Below are 23662 nucleotides of genomic sequence, written 5' to 3'. Positions count from 1 at the left end.
AGGTAGTGCAAGAGTTGTGTTTTTTTTTGCAGAAGCTTCTCAGTCTCTTGGCTGAAGTCTTTGTTTAAAGATGCAAATGAGCATTGAAGACTCAATTCATACCGATTTCTCAATACACACAACTACATTCACTTATATAATAGTTATAGAAGATGTATACTATTAAACTGTGATTTATTATCATTCGTTGAAAGAAACAATTTCTAAACTTCACAGTGAAGTTTTATTCATGTTAGGTTCAGTCAATATATTGACATGAGCTAACTTTTAGCAATGTTTTAGTTATTTATTTATCACTGAACTTGTTCTTTATTTGAGTTTAGAGTCCTTTATTTCTCTTAAAGCACATGCAGATCATTACTGACTTTTGTAATAGTCAACACACTCTTAACAGATCAATTATTTACTTAAAAAAATGTCTATAGATTTTAACTATTAAAATGTAACTTGTTTCTGTGCCAATTTTTTTTCTTTTTTGCCTCTTATTCACCTGGTATGTATTAAAGATGTTTATCCCTCTATTTATTACTTGTGTTTGTGCACACAAATATGCAGACATTCACAAAAGCATATATAAGATACCCTGTGACAAAACCTTTTCCTTTTAACACAGTAAAGCGATCACATACTGTGATGCATCTAAATATTTATAATCAGAAAATAATTACATCTCAAGTTAAATTATTGTATAGGCAGTTTATACAGAATAATTCAATGACAAGAGTTCACTTTTATAACTACAAAATGCAGAACTGTTAATGTGATTAACCTGCTCCACCTACACCAACTACAGCATTTCTCAGACTTCTTTTTTCCCCATGGTGTTTATTACAGTAGTGAACATGACATAAAACAACAACTGCACTTACTCCTTTAACTTGTTTGTAACAATGAAATTTAAATATCTGTGTCACATATTCATTTACATAAATGGCTCATCATTGTGTGCAATCATCTTTAGTAATAGTTGCCAGATCATTAACTGAATAGGACCGTTTTACATATAAGAAACCCGTTAACATGTATAGCTGTTCATGCCAATACCAACTTGATAGACTATTACATGAACATATTACATGAACAGGACCTGCCTTACATCTCTTAAGACAAATAAGCATAGTGTCTATATCAATACATGCTTGATTCTCCAGATCGCTACATCTGAATGATGCCATTTGACCTGTTTTACAAATAACAACCATTTGTAAGCAAAGTTCTTCACTAATACCAGTTTACCTCAAATAATTACACATGTGAGTGCAGTGGTGCAGTGGGTAGCTCGATCGCCTCACAGCAAGAAGGTCGCTGATTCAAGCCTCAGCTGGGTCAGTTGGCATTTCTGTGTGGAGTTTGCATCTTCTTCCCGTGTTCGTGTGAGTTTCCTCCGGATGCTCTGGTTTCCCCAAAGTCCATAGACATGCGGTATGCATGCAGTGTGAATGAGTGTGTATGCATGTTTCCCAGTAATGGGTAGCAGCTTGAAGATCATTCGCTCTGACTCCTGATTGATAAAAATAATAAAAATAAATGAATACATGAGTAATATCACCTGAGTAGCAGTGCGATGTAGCCTTCTATCAGTTTTTGTATTTCTATTTGTTGTAATGGCCAGTTGTTATTGCAATTAAAAATGAATAAATACATTTTAAAAAGAAGCAGTGTAATGTGGCTGTAGGCTGTATATCAGCAATGATGGGAGGCGTGTTTTACAGTGTACACTAAGCACTCAAGAATGATTGTCCCTCTACCTGTTGTTTAATCCCCTGAGAACTTTGCTCATCTTCAGAACGCAAATGAAGACACTTTAGATGAAGTCAAAGAGCTCCTTCATCTGTCATAGACAGCAAGAGTGCCGAGATGCTCAAAGTCCAGAAAAGGAACCAAAAACATTTTTAAAACATGTGACATATGACTTTAGTGGTTCAATTGTAATCGAGTTCCAAGAACATTTTGTGTGCAAGAAAATGTTGAAAAAAGCAGCCAGGTCCAAAATGAGAACAGCTGAACCATGTCTGTTTTTGCCTCCGTATTCTCTTCATTTGCATTCAGCAGACGAAACTCAAACAGGTTTGGCTCAAGTAGAGGATGAGTAAATGACAGAATTGTGATTTTTATGTGAACTATCCCTTTAATGCTTCTGTAAGTAAAGGTAAATTAAATATTATTACTGAAGATATTGCTAAAGAATGGAAGGAAACGTGGAACACAGATAATAAGAGACGACAATTCATGTGGAAAAAAGGAAACTCTTTATAGACCTATGATGTTGTAGAAATAGAAAAGAAGAGGTTATAATTATAAGGATGAGATTTGGACTCAGATATTATTTATTCATTTTCTTGTCAGCTTAGTTCCTTTATTATTCTGGGGTCGCCACAGCGAAATGAACCGCCAACTTATCCAGCAAGTTTTTACACAGCGGATGCCCTTCCAGCCGTAACCCATCTCTGGGAAAACTCAGATATTAATAGGAAGTAATGTGTTGCAGACATACAAGTCATCATAAGTGGATTAAAAAAGTTAAGAAAATGTTTAGATTTAAGGTTTGTGTGAGAGAAAGCAGATATAGTGTAAAGTAAAAACCATGGGAGAAATATATCAATAAGTCATGACTGCAAAAGTAAGTGGCAAGAAAGCTAAACAAGAAAAGACTTTTATTTTGGCGTGTGACGTCATCAGGCGGCGCCGCTTCAGCGCTGTGATTCAACTGGAGAAAGGTTTGTTTTTAAATGTTTACAGATATAAACCGATTTAAAGTTCAACTTCGAAGGTTTTAGTTTGTTATACGATGCTAAATTATTTTCCTGTTGTTGGAAATATTTTAATCCTTTATACAACGTAGTACTATTTTATTCTCAGTAACCGAGGGCTATTGTTTGAATAAAGTAACAGAAAAGTGTGTAATAAGTGTTTTAAAGAAACGTTTTGTTAATTACTCTCATATAAAGAAACCGTTGAAGTGTTGAAGAAAAGTTATTTTGTTTCTGTTCATTGTTTTATCTATTTTAAACAATAGAGGTAAAGTTGGTTTTATATTCCCACATTCGTTCATTTAGAAGTCTCTATATTGTTTACCATGTTACTTTGAATATTCGAGTGGAATTAGCATGCCAGTATGACTTGAAAACAACATTAACACTGTTTTTTTTTTGACTGTGAACAATGCTGTACTTTGATAGTCATTGGCTGCTTATATGATTTCACTATTTAGATTTTGCAAATAATACTTTAATGAAATTATATTATTAAGGGGGAAGTCTGAATGTGTAAATATAAAACCAACTTTACCTCTCTATTTTAAAACAGGGCATTTTTATTGTTTTATTCGTTTTAAACAGGATAAAGTGTCCAAACAGAGAAAAATTCCTGCTGAAGCGACTGATCTCCACACTGTTATAAAGATGGCGTTTATTAAAGAGGAGAGTGAAGATGTGAAGATCGAAGAGACATTCTCAGTCAAACAGGAAGATCTGCAGGAACAAACAGGTTAGTTTTCATTCTCAAAGACCAACTCAGTCATATAGAGGTAAAGTTGGTTTTACACATTTGTTCATTTAGGAGTCTCTATATTGTTTATAGCATGAAAGTATAACTTGAAATCACAGCATTTGACTGTGAACAATGTTGTACTTTGATAGCCATTGACTGCTAATTTGATTTCACTATTTTCGAGTTTGCAAAAATAATTTTATTAAATTATATTATTAAGGGGAAAGTTTGAATGTGCGAATATAAAGCCAATTTTACCACTATAATTAAATCCATCTTGCAGCCCCGAGTTTGCTGCCTAGTTCTCCTAAATGCACATAAGCACTCATTGATAAACAGGAATGAGTTTCATTTGTTACTTGTTCTCATGTTTTTTGTCATTATTTTATGTATTATTAGTCTCCCATTTTCTCTACCTCCTTAAGGTTATTGCTTTCCTTGTTCTTCTAAATTAAAAAAGTTTAACTGAGATGAGGGCGAAGCAGTGGCGCAGTAGGTAGTGCTGTCGCCTCACAGCAAGAAGGTCGCTGTTTCGAACCTCAGCTCAGCTGGCGTTTCTGTGTGGAGTTTGCATGTTCTCCCTGCCTTCGCGGGGGTTTCCTCCGGGTGCTCCGGTTTCCCCCACAGTCCAAAGACATGTGGTACAGGTGAACTGGGTAGGCTAAATTGTCCGTAGTGTATGTGTGTGTGTGTGGATGTTTCCCATAGATAGGTTGCGGCTGGAAGGGCATCCGGAATATTAAAGGGACTAAGCTGACAAGAAAATGAATGACTATAACTGAGCTGTCGATATTTGACCTACAGTATAGTAGTATATCATAGAAGATATCTGCTATTACAGTGATAGTGTTGGTATAGTACTTTCCATTTGCATATGTCACGTTGATCACAATTCCCTTTTTTCATCAACTTCTTTATGCGGTTAAACTGATAGAATTACATCATTATTATAATACCTAATTACCAGGGCTAATAAAAATTTTAGGCCTTAAAAAATCTTACATTTACTAAAGTATTGTGTTGTAGGTCTTTATTTTTATTTTTTTTTAACAAGTCTACATTTTCCTCTATTCATGTTTTGCTACTCAGCCTGTCCAAAATCACCAACAATCCATCTCAATAAAACTTAAAATTACCTTTTTAAATAAAAAGTTTAAACTCTATTTATCATAATAGTTTAATTATTTTTTCTCACAATAACTTTTGTTTAAATAAGCTCCATGTATTTCCTGCTGAGGATATCGACTTGCATAGATTTATTTTATTATAGTTTTTAAAACTTTTCAAAATATTTGTACATTTTTTTAAATAATTTTTTAAAGGTTATTTTGAAAAACAATTACAAAACAATACAACTAGAGCTTTTGTTAAGAAATATCGAAAATATTGTTTTTTTTTCATTATTCATTTATTATTGTATTATTAAATAAAAATATATATATTTTGAAAGGGTAAATTAAAATATTTTCCATCTGGGCCATTTGAAAAATTTCTTTATGTCAGAAAGCTTGGATGCGCCCAATATTAAATCTGCTGAATGAAATGGACACTAAAATAATTAACTGTTATAAAACATTGTACAGTATTCTAAACCATATGATGTTGTTGAGGGACGACATGAAGCAAATCTAACAATTTATAGTGGAACAATAACGTTTAGCATTGCACTGACTACAACTGGCCAACAAACTAGTCTAAAATGACTTTTGCTGTTTAAGAAATGGATTACAGCATGCTGATGATATGCAAACATTTGAGTGTAAAGTTTGTCAGTATTGACCATATTCTTCACGTACCAGCAGGTGCCGCCATTGGACGGTATTAGGCATGGGACAATGACAGTTTTCAAGGTATACCGCAGTTTAAAAAAAGTTTTAAAACCATTATTTCTGCTGTACCATCCCTACGTTTTTTACATTTTGTTTGACGATTTTCAGGACAACAGTGTCTCCAGCAGAAAATATATCCAAAGATGCTGTTTTAAATAGTAAAAAAAATTAATTTGAATTATTTAGCCTGACATGTTTACTGCTCCAAAATACTTTCAAAGTTTCTCAAGTGAAAAAAAAGTTTAGGTTTTTTAACCAGACATTTAAAAAGAATATATTTATAAATGGTAATCACAGTACTGAGAAATCATGATATTTTTAGTCAAGTTTATCACACCGTCAGAATCTTATACTGGTCTGTGACGGACTGAGCCAGCACATATAGTAAGGGGCATACAAAAAGTAGATTTTTTAAAATAATTATTTTTAATAAAGTAAAAAAATTTCTCAAAAACTCAAAAAATAAATAAATGAAACAATTAAATCAATTGAAAAATCAATAAACTAAACGAAAAAAAACAAAACTGAGTTCAAACCAAACTAATCATGAATAAACCAAAAACAGAACTCCTTGAAATGACAAGACTGACCACATTTATACCAGAGGGACTAGTTCACAGTAAACAAGAAGGGGGAGACAAAAACAGACAACAACAATAAACTAAGTCAAATATCTAAATACAAATCTAAATATTAGTTAAATGAAGCAAAACTAAATATAAATCTGAACAAACACTGCAAATCATTAATGAACTTAAACTAAAGATCAGCTCTCCCTCCAAGCCATTAAGCCAATGGTATCGATTGGCAGAACCAATAGATGCCACTTGGCGGCACGTCTGCCCTTTAGTTTGTTGGACTACATCCAGAAACTCCGTTCCTCGTCGACACTGCAGCACGGTAACTTAAACTCAAAACAAAACTAAATTAACAAAACATACACCACACTGGCCATCACATGATCCATGCTTAATGCTGCTTGATGTTGCAAAGTCAATCATTCATTCATTTTCTTGTCGGCTTAGTCCCTTTATTAATCGGGGGTCGCCACAGCGGAATGAACTGCCAACTTATCCAGCTAGTTTTTATGCAGCGGATGCCCTTCCAGCCACAACCCATCCCTGGGAAACATCCACACACTCAATCATACACACACTCATATACTACGGACAATTTAGCCTACCCAATTCACCTGTACCGCATGTTTTTGGACTGTGGGGGAAACCGGAGCACCCGAAGGAAACCCATGGGAAGGCAGGGAGAACATGCAAACTCCACACAGAAACGCTAACTGAGCCGAGGCTCAAACCAGCGACCTTCTTGTGGTGAGGCTACAGCACTATCTACTGTGCCTCTGCTTCGCCCCTGTTGCAAAGTCATATTTTCTAATTTAATTATTTTTCTTTGTATGTATAGACATGAACACATTTGTTTGTGGAGAAAGTAGCCGTTTATTAGTCCTAGTCATTTCTCCAATAGGCAACTGAAGCTTTAAAACAATAGCATATGAGATCAGGGCCCCATTTCAGAAAGGAGGTTGAGTGAAAACTCAGAGCATTTTAACCCTGAAATGAGAGAAACTCTGGTATTTGCGTATCAAAATGGCAAGTTTGTGAAATTCGAGAAAGCAGGGTAAGTCAAGCCTGTTTCTGAAAGAGAGGTAACTTGGTAACATACTCTGTGAACCTAACCTGGTCAGCAGGTTTTATTCTCTTAACTCTGTTTTGAGTTTCTGTCGGTCTCCTTTTCTTTTTTTTTTAAAAATGAAGCAGTATTTCTCACTTAGCCTTACATATTCAGCCACCTATTTTTATGTGCATATTGGATAGGCTATGAGCGTAAAAAAAAAAAACAGTTGATGGAAACATCATGATGCACATAACTTTTGAAATATAGGCATGAAAAAACATGCGCTAAATCTTCACCACATGTTCATTGTGTGCTGACATTGTCCTCTGAGGTGAAAGTCATTTATTAAACACAGAAAAGATTCATGTAGTTTTTCCTACCGTAGTAAATTCTGTTTTTACTGTTGAGATTTGGCGCCAGTTAATCAAGAAGTGACGATTTTGTTCTTTTTGATTCATTAAATGGAAACGCTGCATTCATTCATTTTCTTTTTGGCTTAGTCCCTTTATTAATTGGGGGTCGCCACAGCGGAATGGACTGTGTACGTTTTGTTCATTTGTTTTCCATTTTTAAACGGAATAAAGGAAAGGAAAAAAATGGCCGTTTTTCTTTTGCTTACGAGAAAATGAAAAAACGAGATTTTGGCTGGATTTTCGTTTTTTGGTTTAAGGTAGGAAAACGGATAAACGACTTTAAAATTCCTTTTACACATGTAGGCGGTGCTGAAACGCCCACTTTCCTCTAATTGGTCACCCAAATCTGAGCTTGTGACGTCGCCCCATCAAAATAAAAGCCTTACACGCAGGCTTTTATTTATTATTATTTAATTATATATAAACTAAGTTTACATATTCTATTATTTGAACCACACACAGTTAGCAGGCTTACATTCATTGCGTATGTATAAATTAAATAAAAACGTAAATTAGCAGTATTCTTAGACATTTGTCATTAAAATAAGGTCGTAGTTTACTGCCAAGCTTCTTGCTGCTGTGCACCTGATGCAGAGCAAAGATAGCCATTTCCGAGCAGCACCTGGTTTGTATGATTGTTTCAGAGCAAGGGCTTTATAATAATAATAACAATAATAATAATAATGATTATTATTATTATTATCACTTACTAGTGTTTTTATTGTTTAGTTTTTCTTTTTAATAGTTGTTAGCAGAACCAGAATAAGAACACATTAGGCCCTGCTATAAAAACAAAGGGTACCATTTGTTTTTATTTTATCTCTTTATATTTTAATTATATATTGAAATTATTTATTTGATAATTAATACTATTTTATTGCAAAGTCAAAGTAGGCTTGTCTTATTATTTTTTGTAATTTGCTGTTATTGTAGGCTACATGGCATGCTTTGCGAAATATTTTAAATAACATTTACTCGTAACCTTACTTATTCGAGAGCCGAACCTTAAAAAGTTTAAGTGCAATAAGCCTGTACAATAAAGTGAGCCGCAATGCATATTTCTAGCACATTCTTTCAATCAACAATTATTGCTGAAATAATGAAATAAATTTCAAATTAACTACACTGTAAAAAATTGCTGTTAAAAAACGGTCAGATTCTACAGTAAAATAATGTTTTTTCACTAAAACAGTAATATTCTGTTAAAAACTGTGCTTTCTGGGTAACATTTTTGTTTTCGAGAAAGGAACCAACAGCAGAAAACTGTGAGCGAACAGAGTTCAGATTCGATGTTTTGAAGTCTGTGTTTGAAATCACACTTTGTGTCCTTGTTCACTATTCCATACACTAGTTAACTAATATAGTTCACCTGACAGTTTTAATGAACACTAATGAGTGAATTCAGACACTGATGAACACCTGCTGTTAATAATTACAATTACTGAAGAAAATAAACAAGAAATACAAACAGTGACTTGAGTTACAACATTAAATAAAATCAAATAAAATAAAACAGCTTCAGTCTCAGCAGAGGATCATTAAACAACTCCACAAACAACAGCAGACACACACTTATTACTGACTGATTTGACTTCCATACTATTCTCATTGAGATCCAACAGAAATTAAGGTGTTTTTTTGTGTCACCGTAATGGAGTGAGGGGCTGATTTAGTTGGGCTCTTCACCCTTGACCACATTTAAGTAGACTTTCCAACTGCTGTAATGCAGAGTTTACAAAACGTTTGTACTACAGCAATAAAGTTGGGAAGTCAATAAATAGAGAAATCTATTTGTCTGAAATTGATTCTGATAAATGTTTTGGTACAAATCTGGATGAGGGGCGTCATGCAATAGATTTTATGCTTAGTTGCAGATATTAATTTAATTATTGAGAAGTGGAAACAGAAAAGATACCTCCGTAATTACTTAACAGTTAAGAAATAACATACAAAAACAGTTCAGTTATGACAAATACACACTCAGACCTCATGAATCTGACCTTGTATCTCAACAATGGTAACATCTCAAATGTTTCATGCTGCAATGCATGCTGGGAGTGGCACGGTACAAATATCCCAGCATGCATTGCGGTATAAATAAATGTTGTATAATGGAAAACAGTTTTCTTTATTTGTGTTTGATTCTGCTGTTGTTTATGTTTAGACTTTCAGTTGCCTGTTTGTGAGTTAAACTGTTAATTTTGTTAGTTGTCACCATTATTGAGGTTCATATGCTGATTATTGATGTCTCTTTGAGTGCGATTTACACCATAGAGCAGTGTTATTGTCCAAGATATTCTTAAAAACTTCCAGAAATCATTGCCATATATAGACATAATGTAAAACAATAGATTTAACATTGAATAGGAGCAGTAAATTTTATAATACTAAATGAGAACAGACTCTGCCATTTAATAGCAACATGAACATCACCAGATCTTATTTAGGTTTTTGGCTGGCTTGCCACAACAAAGGAGCTTTTTAAACAAAGTTCTTAACAATTGCAGCAGCCAAGACATATAAATGTTAAAAATGACAGGGCTAAGAGCCCAACTAAAGCAAACTCTGTTCTCCATGATGGTGACGTAAAACTTTAACTTTTTCTCAAGAAGAACTTTAGTAAATGTTATACAAAAATACATGTATTAAGTAATAAGTGTAGCTGGTGATGATGTTTGTAGAGTTGTTTAATCATCCGCTGATCATTTAAAGGATTAAATCATTTGTTGTTCTTCAGGTTATTTCATTATAAAGCTGTGACTAAAGTTTTGTATGTTCTGTTCTTGTTTTTTCCCTTCACTATTTCTTCATTTGTTCATTGTTAATCCTCAATTATCATTTAATTAGTCATTTAATTAATGAATTTACTTCAGCTTTGCTCCATGTTTCTTGAACACTCAGTAGTGTCGACACTTCAATAAAAACTGAAGTATATGCTCTGGGGTTTAAAGGGTTAAAGGTGTGAGAGGTAAAAACACAGTGTAAAAATGTATTTTAACAGTAATATACTGTTAATTTACACAACGGAAGTAGACTGTAAAAAAACAGTATATTGCTGGCAACCACAGCTGCCAGTAGATTACTGTTAAATCAAGGAAAAAACAGGATTTTACTGTAAAACCTGAAGCTAATTTCCTCTGTCTGTCACCGTTGTGGAGGAGAGTAGAGCCAGTGTATGAGTTAAAGATGAACAATGAACTGCTGATGTTATTCTGCATGTTTCTCTATTTAAAGATAGCGGCTGTTTAGTTGCTGATGCAGTCAGAATCTCTCTGGTAGTTCCAGATTTACATGTATGTGTGCTGTTGTGAAAAATAAGACATTAGAGTTAAACCAAACTTTTCTAATTAACTAAAATAAGTTATCATTATAAGTATACTTCTAAGCATATAAAGCACATTACTTCATAAACTCATTCAGCAGTTGACCAAGTTGAGGCAGTTGCTTTCAGTGAGCAAAATGAGTTCACTTGAGTATTGTGTAAATCAATGTAGTCCATGTATTTTTACAGCAACATACTGTAAAATAACAGTACATTGCTGGCAACTGCAGCTGCCAGTATTTTCCTGTTTTTTAACGGGACAATTTTTAACAGTGTAATTAAACACATTATAGTTGATAAAAAATAGTGCCTAGTAGTTCCGATAAACAGATGAGCTCGCTGCATGTGCGTTGCGCTAATAATTTGACATTGCTCTTCTTGAGAAAGTGCTACAGCGGGCCCTGCTATTTCACATTTAAGGTTGGTGATAAGTAATTTTTTTATTTATTTTTTTGCACATTATTTTGACAATAAACAAGGCACCCAGTATTTCTGATGCACAGTCTCTTTTATGGCTACACTAATGAATTAGAGGACACAATCTCAAACAAAACTTGATGCTTGTTTACATTATCTAAAGTCATTTCTCACAGGTTGTAAAGCTTATATATTTTCGTTTTAATATGCAAATAATTTTCTTTAATTTGTGATAGGCCTATTGTCCCTCATTGCATAAAATAATCAGCCTTTGTATTTAATATTTGTAAATTTTCCATCCAGTTTGACGCAAGCTAAACAACATTTTGGCCTGTTTTGCTTATTAAATGAGTGATTTTCACGGAGAAACAAATCATCCATTCACACAGTTTTGTATAGGACCTGTGTGAACAAAAATATACACTTCATCGTAGCCTATAGGAAAATGTATCTGTTTAGAAACAATTTTGTTTGGTATAATTAAAAATAATAAAAATACAATAAAAATAAAAAGGAAGAATAACATTTGAAGTGCTTCAAAATAATATTCACAATACGCTGCATGCAGCGCCAAAACACAAACTGTTTTTTAGTTTAATAAAATAATAATATGAAATTAAAATGAAATATTCATACTTCCATAACCTGTATTATAACTGTATTTATCTAAATGACAAATCATCCGTTGCGCTGGTCAGTTTCACTTTTAATCAAGAGTGTGCCAGAACAGCCTTTACAGACTCTTCTAAAAATGAGAATATTTACAGATTACCTCGGAATAAGAACTCGGTCTGTGAAGGATGCAGAACACAGAAACTGGTTGAGAATGGAGATGCATGTTAGATGTTTTATATCCCTTTAGATATTGTAAATAAGCAACAAGTTTTTATTGAGATTGTGTCATGTCTTTTCTTTGACGCACGCGCTGAACAGCTCCGAAAAGGCACTTCTATTTAGCTTGTAGCCTAAATAATAGTTTAGATTTTATAACATATAATGTTCCATTACTTTAAATGTATAATGTTTTTTAATATTTATGGATTATATAAAATATATAGTTTATATAAATGCGCTTTGATCATTCAAGGATCATAATGCGTTGCATATTCTTCTTATTCTTCATTAGGCTTGATCCGTAAATTGTGTATTTTATAAACTGATCGTTTATAAGGACTAAGCTATTAATAACTGTAATTCCTCGCATGGAAAAGTCTTGATGAAAGAAATAAAGAGAACTTAATTCGGCATAGGCATATAGTGTGCTTATTTCTGCGCGCTTTACCGAATTACCTTTTTTTATTATTTTATGCAGTAAATGCATCTGGCAGCACCGAAAAGAACAAATGTCAAGTTATTAGCGCAGCGCACAGACAGCTAGCTTGTCTGTTAGTCTGAACCAGGGCTTTTCAAACTATTCATTGCACATCCACCGATCCTATTGTATTTTATTTAGGATAAACCACTTATTTAAAATATTCCGCAGCCTGTATATATAGGTATATGTGTGTGTATGTGTGTGTGTGTGTGTGTATATATATATATATATATATATATATATATATATATATATATATATATATATATATATATATATATATATATATATAATGCCACAATAATAACAGCAACAAATAACAAAAAAATAAGACAGACCTACTTTGGTGTTGCATTAAAATCTTAAAGAGCGTTTTCACGGGTTGCCTGCATACTCTCCAATACACCACTGAATTATAATGTCATAATATTTAATAATTTAATAATTATATTTAAGATAAACACCTGACCTCCATTTAATAAATACTTATTTGCCATATTCTGTAAATTTGAAGTTTAAAGTTTAAGTTAAATCATTTAAATAAATAACTAAGTAAATAATAATATTAATAATGATAATATTATAATAAAAATAATAATAATAAATTATTATTTTATACAGAGTATTATTTAGGCCTACAATAGCCCTGAAACAATCATGTTAACCAGTTGCTGCTCGGAAATGGCTATCTTTGCTCAGCATCAGGTGCACAGCAGCAAGAAGCTTGGCAGTGAACTATGACCTTATTTTAATGGCAAACGTCTAAGGGTGCTTTCACACCTACACTTTTGTTTCGGAACGTGTCTCGTTTGCCCAGTTAGCGCGGTTCGATTGGCATATGTGAATAGGGCAATCACACTCTGTTCCGCGCCAAAGTAATCGCTCCGAGATCGCTTGAATGAGGTGGTCTCGGCTCGATTGAAACGAACCCTGGAGCGGTTCGATTGCAGTGAGAAAGTGATCCGATCCGAGCGCGATTATATCACAGTGTTTTATGGATATGTAATAGGCTTACGGATATATGAAGAGAGAATTATGAGTAAGGCGGGAAGTTTCGCGAGTCTCCGGATGCCCGCAAACGAGTGAAGATCTCCCGGTAATCTCGCGTCTCTCTCCCGGTCCTCAAATAGGCATCGTCGCGCACCCTTCTCACCCCTCCCCACCGTGTCTCTCCTCAGACACGTCACGCGCGCGCACCCTGTCAATCACCACCAAACCACCACCTCTCCTGACAGCTTAGCGCAAAATAAACCCTGACACTCTGACCAATGTGAGGAGAGTTTACTCGCACGTGACATGTTTTAGCTCTTTTGGTCCGATTAGAAACTTTGCAGTGTGAAAGCGAACCACTCCAAGAGCAAAGAGCAACAATGTAACATTTGTAATCTCTGTTTCGGAACAACTGAATCGATTCACAGGTGTAAAAGCACCCTAAGAATACTGCTAATTTATGTTTTTATTTAGTTTATACATACGCAATGAATGTAAGCCTGCCAACTGTGTGTGGTTCAAATGATAGAATATGTAAACTTAGTTTATATATAGGCTAATTAATAATAAATAAAAGCCTGCGTGTAAGGCTTTTATTTTGAGGGCGAACGTGAAAATGGGCGTTTCAGCACCGTCTACATGTGTAAAATGAATTTTAAAGTCGTTTATCCGTTTTCCTACCCTAAACCAAAAAAACGAAAATCCAGCCATAATTTAGTTTTTTCGTTTTCTCGTGAGCAAAAGAAAATGGGAAAACGGCCGTTTTCTCCATTTCCTTTATTCCGTTTGAAAATGGAAAACAAATGAACAAAACGTACACGGACCATACACTGACCGTTTTTGTTTTCTGGTGATTTTATTTTTTGCTATTCAAAATAAAAAATCTAATCATTTTTGAATTTTGTTTTTTCGTTTTTCACCACGAAAAAGAAAATTGAGCCGTTTTTTCATTTTCGTTTTAAAAACGCCAGAAGGTTATGAGTAGGCCCACATAAAATCTGTGTGCACAGAAATCCGCAGAATTTTAGCCCATCATTGAGTCTATTTATTTACTTGTATAAATGTGTGTACATTTATTTATTTTTTCAGTTTTTTTTATTAATTTCAGTAATATTATTAACTAATATGAAAATGTTTATTTAATTTATCTACAATACAGTGTGTAAAGTAATATTTTCTGTCTTTTAGTAGAGATATTATAGAAGAGACTTGCTTTGTTTACCAAACAAGTGGATCTAGATAGATTTGCTTTGTAAAAAGCTTTTAATTAAGATACTCCCAAAATAAAACCACATAAATGCGCAGTTTTTATTTATTTATTTATTTTTTATACTAAATTCTCAGAAGAAATAGCAAAAAAGGTCAAGATTCTGTTTGGCCCTAGTTATGAGGTAAAATCTGAAAGAAAAGAGAAACCGGTGTGTAAATTAAAAATAATCACTTCATGGACTCAAGCAGTCAGGCAGGAACTAAAAGATAAACTTACGTAAAGTACGCCAGCACCTTTACTGAACAAATTCCAGTTTGTGCATTAAAAAAGGTTGGCTATAAGAGATTCTATGATGATGAAAATGTGTGTGAATGCACAAACCAGCAGGCTGAGCACGTCTAAAATGTTGTTTTGGTCATTCTAAAACACCTGGGGCCTGTTTCAGAAAGGAGGTTAAGTGAAAACTCAGATTATTTTAACCCTGAAATGAGAGAAACTCTGGGTTTTCCGTTTCAAAATGGCAGGTTTGTTAAACTCGAGCAAGCAGGGTAAGTCAAGCCTGTTTCTGAAAGAGAGGTAACTTTAACTCAGAGTCAGTTACTGTGGTAACTTACTCTGTGAACCTAACCTGGTCAGAAACAGGTTTTATCCTCTAAACTCAGAGTTTCTGTTGGTCTCCTCCCCTTTTTTTAAAAACGAAGCGGTAATTCTAATTCTCTAAAACACTTTTATTGAACAAATTACTGTATGTACATTAAAAAAGGTCATCATTTGATGATGAAAATGTGTGTGAATGGACAAACCAGCAGGGTGAGCACACTGTAACACGTCTTAAATGTTGTTTTAGTCATTTTAAAATGCCTTAACTGATTCAGTATTAGTATATATTATTAATTACCTCCAAGCATCTGAAGCGTGTCAAGAGTCTCTGCGTCTCATGGCTTCAAACACCCCTACGTGTTCACTGTATGTCAGCATTGTCTTCTGAGGCGCAAGTACTTTTATTAAATAAAGAAATAAGTGACGCAGCTTCTTTTACCACAGTAAATTCTGTTTTAACTGTTGACATTTGGGATTTTGTTCTCTTTGACTCGTTGGATGGAAACGCTGCTTTATTAGCATTTTTTTTACAATATTCCAGTTTGCACATAAATTTGTGTAATATATTTGGATGAAAACATAGACATTGCCTACCTTTTAGTCACACACAGAACAATAAATAATTATCTTAAATTCACTGACCTTCGACATGTACTATATATATATGTACTATATCAACCTCTTTCACTTGATCAGTAAAAAGGCAGACACAAGTGCACTGTTAAATCTATTAAAACTGATAAACGTGTATAAAAGTTTAGAAAAAAATTATAAACATCACACATTACATTACTCATTTTACTATACTTAAATATTTAAATATTTTAAATGTAAAATTTCGCATTTACCTGAGCAGCTGTTTTCCCAGGCTAACTGTCTCTGTTTCACTGATGGTTGCTTCTTTTTAAATAAATATGCTCATATTTGCTATAACTTTGCATGAGTACATCAAATTCAGCTGGAGAAAGAAATGGTGATCTCTTTTTTTTTTAAATGTTGCCTTGGTCACTCGTAATATCTGCGCTCCATTAATAATGCCTTTTTATAGTCACGGTGTGCGCGCTTAACTCTGAGTTGGTCTACTCAAAGTTGATTGACCTAACTCAGATCAGCTGTTCTGAAACCGAAAACTCTAGAGTTTTTAATCTCTCGGTAAATCAACTCAGAGTTCTAGTTTAAACTCCGAGTTGTTTGAACCTCCTTACTGAAACAGGCCCCTGAACCATTTCAGTATTCATGTCATTATATTATTAATGATCTCCAGAGCGTCTGGAGTGTGTCAAGAGTGTCTGTTCTCTGCATCTCATGGCTTCAAACGCCACCACATGTTCATTGTCCTCTGAGGGGAAAGTCATTTATTAAATAAGCAAAAGATTCATGTAACTATTTCTACCGTAATAAATTCTGTTTTTACTGTTGATACTTGGAACCAGTTAATCAGGATGTGACGATTTTGTTCTCTTTGATTCATTGGATGGAAACGCTGATTTATTTGTGTATTTTTCATACAATATTCCAGTTTTGCAAATAAATTTAGTTCTCATTTTTGGATGGAAACACAGCTATTACCAACATTTCAGTCTCATAAAGAACAGTACGTCACGTATGCGAATGGCTTGGCCTTTAATGAATAATTAGCTTAAAATTACAGACCTTCGACAGGGACATGTACTGTATCTATGAAAGCCCGCTCACATTCTTCGGTCCATGGAATCGGATTCTTTATGGCTTTAAAGAGAGGTTATCAGTATCAGGTAGACTGGAAAGGTTATGGTCCACAGGAAAGATGTTGGATTCCGGCTCTGGATATTCTGGACCGCTCTCTCATTGATCAGTTTCATTAGTTCCATAGTGAGTCTTAAGGGAATGCCAGGGGCCGTTCTTGAGAGAGGGGGTACTGTCACCGTACCTCACGGTTTTGCTCTCTTCTCCTGTTCTGGGTTACAGATTATCTCATGTCATCTGCTTTTATTTGCAGTCACAGAAGCTCTCGTTTCCCTTTTTTCCTGTTTATACCACATCATTCCCTTCATGTTTGTCAGTATGTTATCGATAATTTGTGTGCATATTATTTTGTTACTCACCCTGTATTTGTGTCCAGGACCGCTAGTGAGTGAGTGTCTGGTTGTTTTTTCCCATGAAACTTTATCAGCGCTCACCCGACCGGGTGTTTAGTTTGATTTTTGCTTTTTCCGGTTCTCACTCCTTAATAAACCCTTGTTGTTTTTCTGCATTTAATTCAGTTCTTTTTTGTTTTTTTACTTATGACACAGGAATTTTCTTTCTCATTTGTGTTTACATGTCTTTAGATTTTGGCATGATGTCTAGCTTTTGAGGCTCTTTTGGTCTACTTCAGACAGGTCCTATTTAGGTAATTTCTTGATTGAGAATATGTGGTAGTTATCAGGTCTGGGTGTGGCTAGAGAACTTGAACCCGGTGTGATAAATAAAGTTATGTTTAATGGGGAAAAACATTTTCACACAAGTCTGTGTAGTTCAGTGTTTTGTCCTCCTTTTAAGAATAAAATTCTTCATTTAAAAACTGCACAATGCATTTAGTTATGTTATCTTTGTCTAATATTTACATTTGTTTGATGATCTGAAACAGTTAAGTGTTAGTATTCTGCATTGCATTCGTTACATGCAGATTACTAAACCAGAGAACATTTGTCATCTAAAGGTGCAGGTTTAAGGCTTTATGCAGATGTTATGCAGATATGTCTCATGTCTGTGGGGCAAATATTCTCAGAGATTCAGCTGCTTTTTTTTTCTGACAGGTTTACCAGTCAGGCACAGAATGAAAAAGCATTCCCTATCTGCTTTACAAGTTTTTCAAAAACATGTTGTTTTGTGTGATTACGAATATATACAAATAGAAACTGGCCATTTACAGCTTTCAAATTTATGTCTCATCAATATGACCAAAATGCTCTGGGATTAATCATATAAGTATTCGCTTAAATGTGTTTGTGTGTAATGGACACTAGGAGGTTAATATGACAAGATCAATCTAAATATGATCTGCTGTTTTTACATTTAATGTGCATCAAAATTAAAGTTTTTACTTCCTTTTCACTGAGAGTTTTAATGATTTACTAAAAGCTTTTTTTTATTATTTCAGACCTAGTTAAAGAGTATGAGAGGAGTAAAGAGGAGGAACATCATGTCAAAATTGAAGACAAAACTCATTTAGAGACTGATGATATTTTAAAAATGAGAGACAAGCGTTGTTTTACCTGCAATCAGTGTGGGAAGAGTTTGGCAAACAAAAGCAAACTAAAGATCCACATGAGGATCCACAATAGAGAGAAACTATTCACATGCACTCAGTGTGGGAAGAATTTCAACCAATCATCACACCTTAATCAACACATGAGGATTCACACTGGAGAGAAACCATTCACATGCACCCAGTGTGGGAAGAGTTTCAGCAACTCAGCAAACCTTAATCAACACATGAGGATTCACACTGGAGAGAAACCATTCACATGCACTCAGTGTGGGAAGAGTTTCAGCCAATCATCATACCTTAATATACACATGAGGATCCACACTGGAGAGAAACCATTCACATGCCCTCAGTGTGGGAAGAGTTTCAGCCAATCACAATACCTTAATCAGCACATGAGGATCCACACTGGAGAGAAACCATTCACATGCAGTCAGTGTGGGAAGAGTTTCAGCCAATCATCATCCCTTAATCTACACATGAGGATACACACTGGAGAGAAACCATTCACATGTACTCAGTGTGGTAAGAGTTTCAACAAATCATCAATCCTTAATATACACATGAGGAACCACACTGGAGAGAAACCATTCACATGCCTTCAGTGTGGGAAGAGTTTTAGCCAATCAACATCCCTTAATCAACACATGAGGATCCACACTGGGGAGAAACTATTCACATGCACCCAGTGTGGGAAGAGTTTCAGCAACTCAGCAAACCTTAATCAACACATGAGGATTCACACTGGAGAGAAACCATTCACATGCAGTCAGTGTGGGAAGAGTTTCAGCCAATCATCATACCTTAATATACACATGAGGATCCACACTGGAGAGAAACCATTCACATGCCCTCAGTGTGGGAAGAGTTTCAGCCAATCACCGTACCTTAATCATCACATGAGGATCCACACTGGAGAGAAACCATTCACATGCAGTCAGTGTGGGAAGAGTTTCAGCCAATCATCATCCCTTAATCTACACATGAGGATCCACACTGGAGAGAAACCATTCACATGTACTCAGTGTGGGAAGAGTTTCAGCCAATCATCAAACCTTAATATACACATGAGGAATCACAGTGGAGAGAAACCATTCACATGCACTCAGTGTGAGAAGAGTTTTAGCCAATCAACATCCCTTAATCGACACATGATGATCCACACTGGAGAGAAAGAGTTTATGTGCTTGAAGTGTGAGAAGACTTTTATTACAGCTGCAGAATTGAAACGCCACCAGAGGGTTCACACTGGAGAAAAACCGTACAAGTGTTCACAGTGCAGTAAGAGGTTTGCTCGCTCAGGAACCCTGAAAACACATGAGAGAATTCACACTGGAGAGAAACTGTAGACATGATCAGTGTGTACAAAGTTTCACTTAATCAGGGCAGCTTAAGAAACACATGGGATGGTTTCTGGTAAGGCGCCGACACATGTAGCAGCATAGAAAGAGCGCTTCCATACACACTGGTATTAATCCTCCTTTTTACATCATATATAATAACCTAAACCATATTTAAATGACATAGAGGAGGGACAAAAACAAAAAGGCTAGGACAAAACAACCAGTTAATCCTGAAAAAAATGAGAAATCAACAGATGAAAAATCCAAGACGGACGGGATAGCTGATAGCCTGTCACCTATCATTGCAGCAATATTTACAGACATCAAAGCTTTCCAGAAGAATATTAAATCTGATTTAACCGCCTTCCAAGATTCTCTCGCAAAAGATGTGAAAATGGAATTAAGTAACTGTAAACAAGAAGTCAATCAACAACTGGATGACCTTATCACGGACCTAAATGCAACGACAGAAAAGGTCAACGAAGTGGAGCAGCGAGTTGGAGAATTTTGGAGGAGAACATTGCAGAGATGAAAGAAATGCTCAATCAATCCATTCAAGTACAAGAAAATTTAAAAGAGAAACTGTGAGATATAGAAAAACGCTCCCGTAGAAATAATAATCAGATTTTTGGAATCCCGGAAGAAAGCATTCTGAATGAAAAGGGAATTAAGTTCTAAACACCACCGCCGGCAAGACTTAAAATCTTTTTGGAAAACAAAGGACCTGGTCCTCCGCTTTGCATGGAGAAAAAAAGTAATACACTGAAATAAAAAAAGAATTTTCTTTGACCAAGACTACCCACCTGAGATCCAACAGAAAAGACGGGCTTTTGCTCCGATAAGAAAAATTCTGAATGAAAAGGGGATTAAGTTCCAAACACCGAATCTTTCTGGAAAACAGGGCAGTCATGTACAATTTGATGACGGAGGCATCAAGAGAAAGTCTGAAAGAAAAAGGACTGATAAACAGCGAAGAAGAAACTATTATAGGAATCCCTGGGAAAGAGAAACAAAGACCTTGGCAAAAGGTTGGAGTGACATGGAAGAAAAGTAAGGAAAAACATCAAACGAAGATCCGGGAAAAACTATGTGAATTTCAAAGGGACAACACTAGCTTTGTTTGGAAGAAGGGTAAAACCTGACAGATCCTAACAAAGAACTCTGAGAGACTGGTAAAACTTCTTGACTTGATTCACCGATAATGGACCAAGGTTATAATAGTCTTGGATTTTTCATTAGTTTTAGTTTCTATTTCGTTTTGACATTTTATTTTCAAATTCAGTTAGTTTTAATTAGTTTTAGAGGCAGATTTCTTAGTTTTTATTAGTTTCTATATTTAAAAATGTCTTTTTATTAGTTTCAGTATTAGTTTCAGTTTTTTTAAATGAGGATATTTGTTAGATGCAAAATTCTAAATCAACAATATAAATATTGTATAATAAAAACTCAACCACACATTTTTTGAAACATGTATTCAAAGAATATGAACACTATCATCCACCACAACCATCTACCCATCCTCAAGTTAGACACCCAGTAGTGATGGACAGGGCCGGATAAAACTATGGGCATTATGGGCACAGGCCCAGGGGCCCGTCTGCACTTAGATTTTGCCTACTTTTCATCACCAGAAAGACAAGTGGGAATTATTGATAAGTGTGTGTATTATGGAGGACTCCGACTCCTAGAACTGGATTGGAGAGGTGTTATCCAAATCATGTGCAGTATAAGTTTGTAGAAGTTATACATTAAAATACCCTAAATATATATTTTAATACTGCTTCAGTGAACTTGAACAAGTACATTAAAATCCATTAATTTCCCCTAGTTGTATTAGTATTTTTTTCTTTCAAATTAAATGCTTTAAAAATAAGTTAAATCTTTGTAGAATAGAAATATATGTACTGTATATCAATTATTTAAAAAAATGTGGGCAATACATTATAGATAATTTTTTTATCAAATATTATATTAATCTTATTTTTTAATTCAACTATAGGGTGCGGCTATAGTGAGCCTTCAAGACATTGTGCCCAATGGGCTCTGAATTATTAATCCAGGCCTGCTGATGGGTAATTCAGATTTTTAACGTGGATGTTAGGACTCAACATTATGTAGTCAGCAATAGTAATTTAAGTCAATTAAAATGATCAGAAAAGTCTTACAGTAAAGTTTTGCAAACCAACTGAATCATGATTCACTCATTTAAATTCCATTATGATTGTCTGCTATGAAATAAACTTGCGTTTTTTCACCAGATCCTCTCATTTAAGCCCTTAGTTTACCCGTGCTTCAGTTCTTCCAGTTCAGTTCAGTGGTTCAGTTCAGTCACACAGCAGGCTGAGGGCTGTACTGTTTTTGTTTGGTTCACTGAATCACGCATGCGCAGTATTAACGGTTCACCGCTTCTCAATGTAAAGTTGCTGTTCTAATAACTGAATGAGAGTATATATTGGCTTATTTAGAGTCAGAGGGGTATTAGACTTGTTATAAAGTAAGTAGTTGGTGGATAAGTTCTTACTGGAGACGCGAATCGTTTCAAATGATTTAGTTCGATTTAGTGAACTAGTTCAACTGGTTCAGTTAGAAGATCCGGTTAAAAAGATTTGTTCGCGATCGCGATACAGAAATAAAACCCATTATTGGGCATAAACGTGTTAAAGTAATACTTTTAAGTATCTTTATTTAATGCTGTCGCCGTGATGCTGTCATGTCCACTCATTGCTTTTGTCGCGGGAGCAACAGCGAGGATGACTGGAGGAGAGCCGGCTCGATCTGGCCAATGGCAGCAGGAGACACTGAGGTGCGGAAGGATCAAACACAAACACCTGCAGCGCGGAATATATTTACTTCTAAAAGGCTTACAGTAAGATTATGTATTAAATACATTTACAAACAAGAAAACGAGGTTTTTGCTATCATTTTAGTTTGTTTCAGTTAGTTTTGTATCTACACAACACAGTTTCAGTTAGTTCTAGTTTTTAAAAGAACTAGTTTTTAATTTTATTACAGTTAACGACAATTATTTTACATTTTAGTATTAATTTTTCGTTTTCGTTAACTATAATAACCTTGTAATGGACATTTAAATAGTTTAAAGGAAGAATGGTATTTAAACAGTCTGACCAACGACACAAGATGAACAAATAAAGCACACCAAGACTCAAGCCATTGAGTAACATACTGGTAGGAAGACATAAAAGGATTCGAATTTATACACTTAAAATCCCTTGCTATAATTAGTATAAATATTAATTTGAAAACCTAGCCAGAAATACAAGAATATTCCCAGACATGGGAGCTGAATATATTCGTTAACATTTTTTGTGCAATAGGCACAGCAAGGAGAGGCCCTTTAGAGAAGGAAGACTTTCCCCTCACGTTAAGAAGTTATTTAAGACTTTAAGGGTTGAAGACCGTTTTCGTTATTTTTTGTATGTGTTCAAGATTTTCTTGTTTGTGTTTTTCATGTTCCGGTCACAGTGATCTTCGCAATAACATCTGATTATAGTATATGCAAAAACAGAAATATAGAGTAATTACTTTCAATATTAATGGGTTACTAAATCCAATTAAAAGAAGCAAACTCAAGGCTAAAATAAAAAGAGAAAAGCAACAGATAATCTTCTGGCAAGAGAAACATCTTTCTGATACAGAACATAAGAAATTAGAAAAAAAATGGGATTTAAGGTTTTCTTTTTATTTTATTATCTTTCTCATATAATAATGGTTGTAAATAAGGAGTAATGACATTAATCTTAAATAAAATCTAATTTCAGTTAATTTCTGAAATTACTGATAAAAAAGGATGAAGGAACTATCGACCAAAAAGTTGCGTTAGTTAATATATTTAGACCTCCTGAAAAAGACAAAGCA

General features: G+C 34.6%; 1 protein-coding gene across 3 annotated transcripts; it reads left to right on the top strand.

The window, feature by feature from the left end:
• Positions 1 to 2642: 2642 nt before the first annotated feature.
• On the top strand, positions 2643 to 22058 carry LOC101884305 (zinc finger protein 239-like). Of its 3 annotated transcripts, NM_001328003.1 has the most exon segments (5): positions 2643 to 2717; positions 3307 to 3486; positions 18336 to 18754; positions 18839 to 18968; positions 19389 to 19898. In NM_001328003.1, coding segments are annotated over 4 exon segments (1038 nt in total). In that variant the 5' UTR covers positions 2643 to 2717; positions 3307 to 3401; the 3' UTR covers positions 19793 to 19898.
• The last annotated feature ends 1604 nt before the right edge of the window (positions 22059 to 23662 follow it).

This window comes from Danio rerio, chromosome 4, assembly GCF_052040795.2.
Source record: "Danio rerio strain M-AB ecotype USA chromosome 4, GRCz13ab, whole genome shotgun sequence".
NCBI lineage: Eukaryota > Metazoa > Chordata > Actinopteri > Cypriniformes > Danionidae > Danio > Danio rerio.
This window is presented reverse-complemented; position numbering and strand designations above follow the sequence as displayed.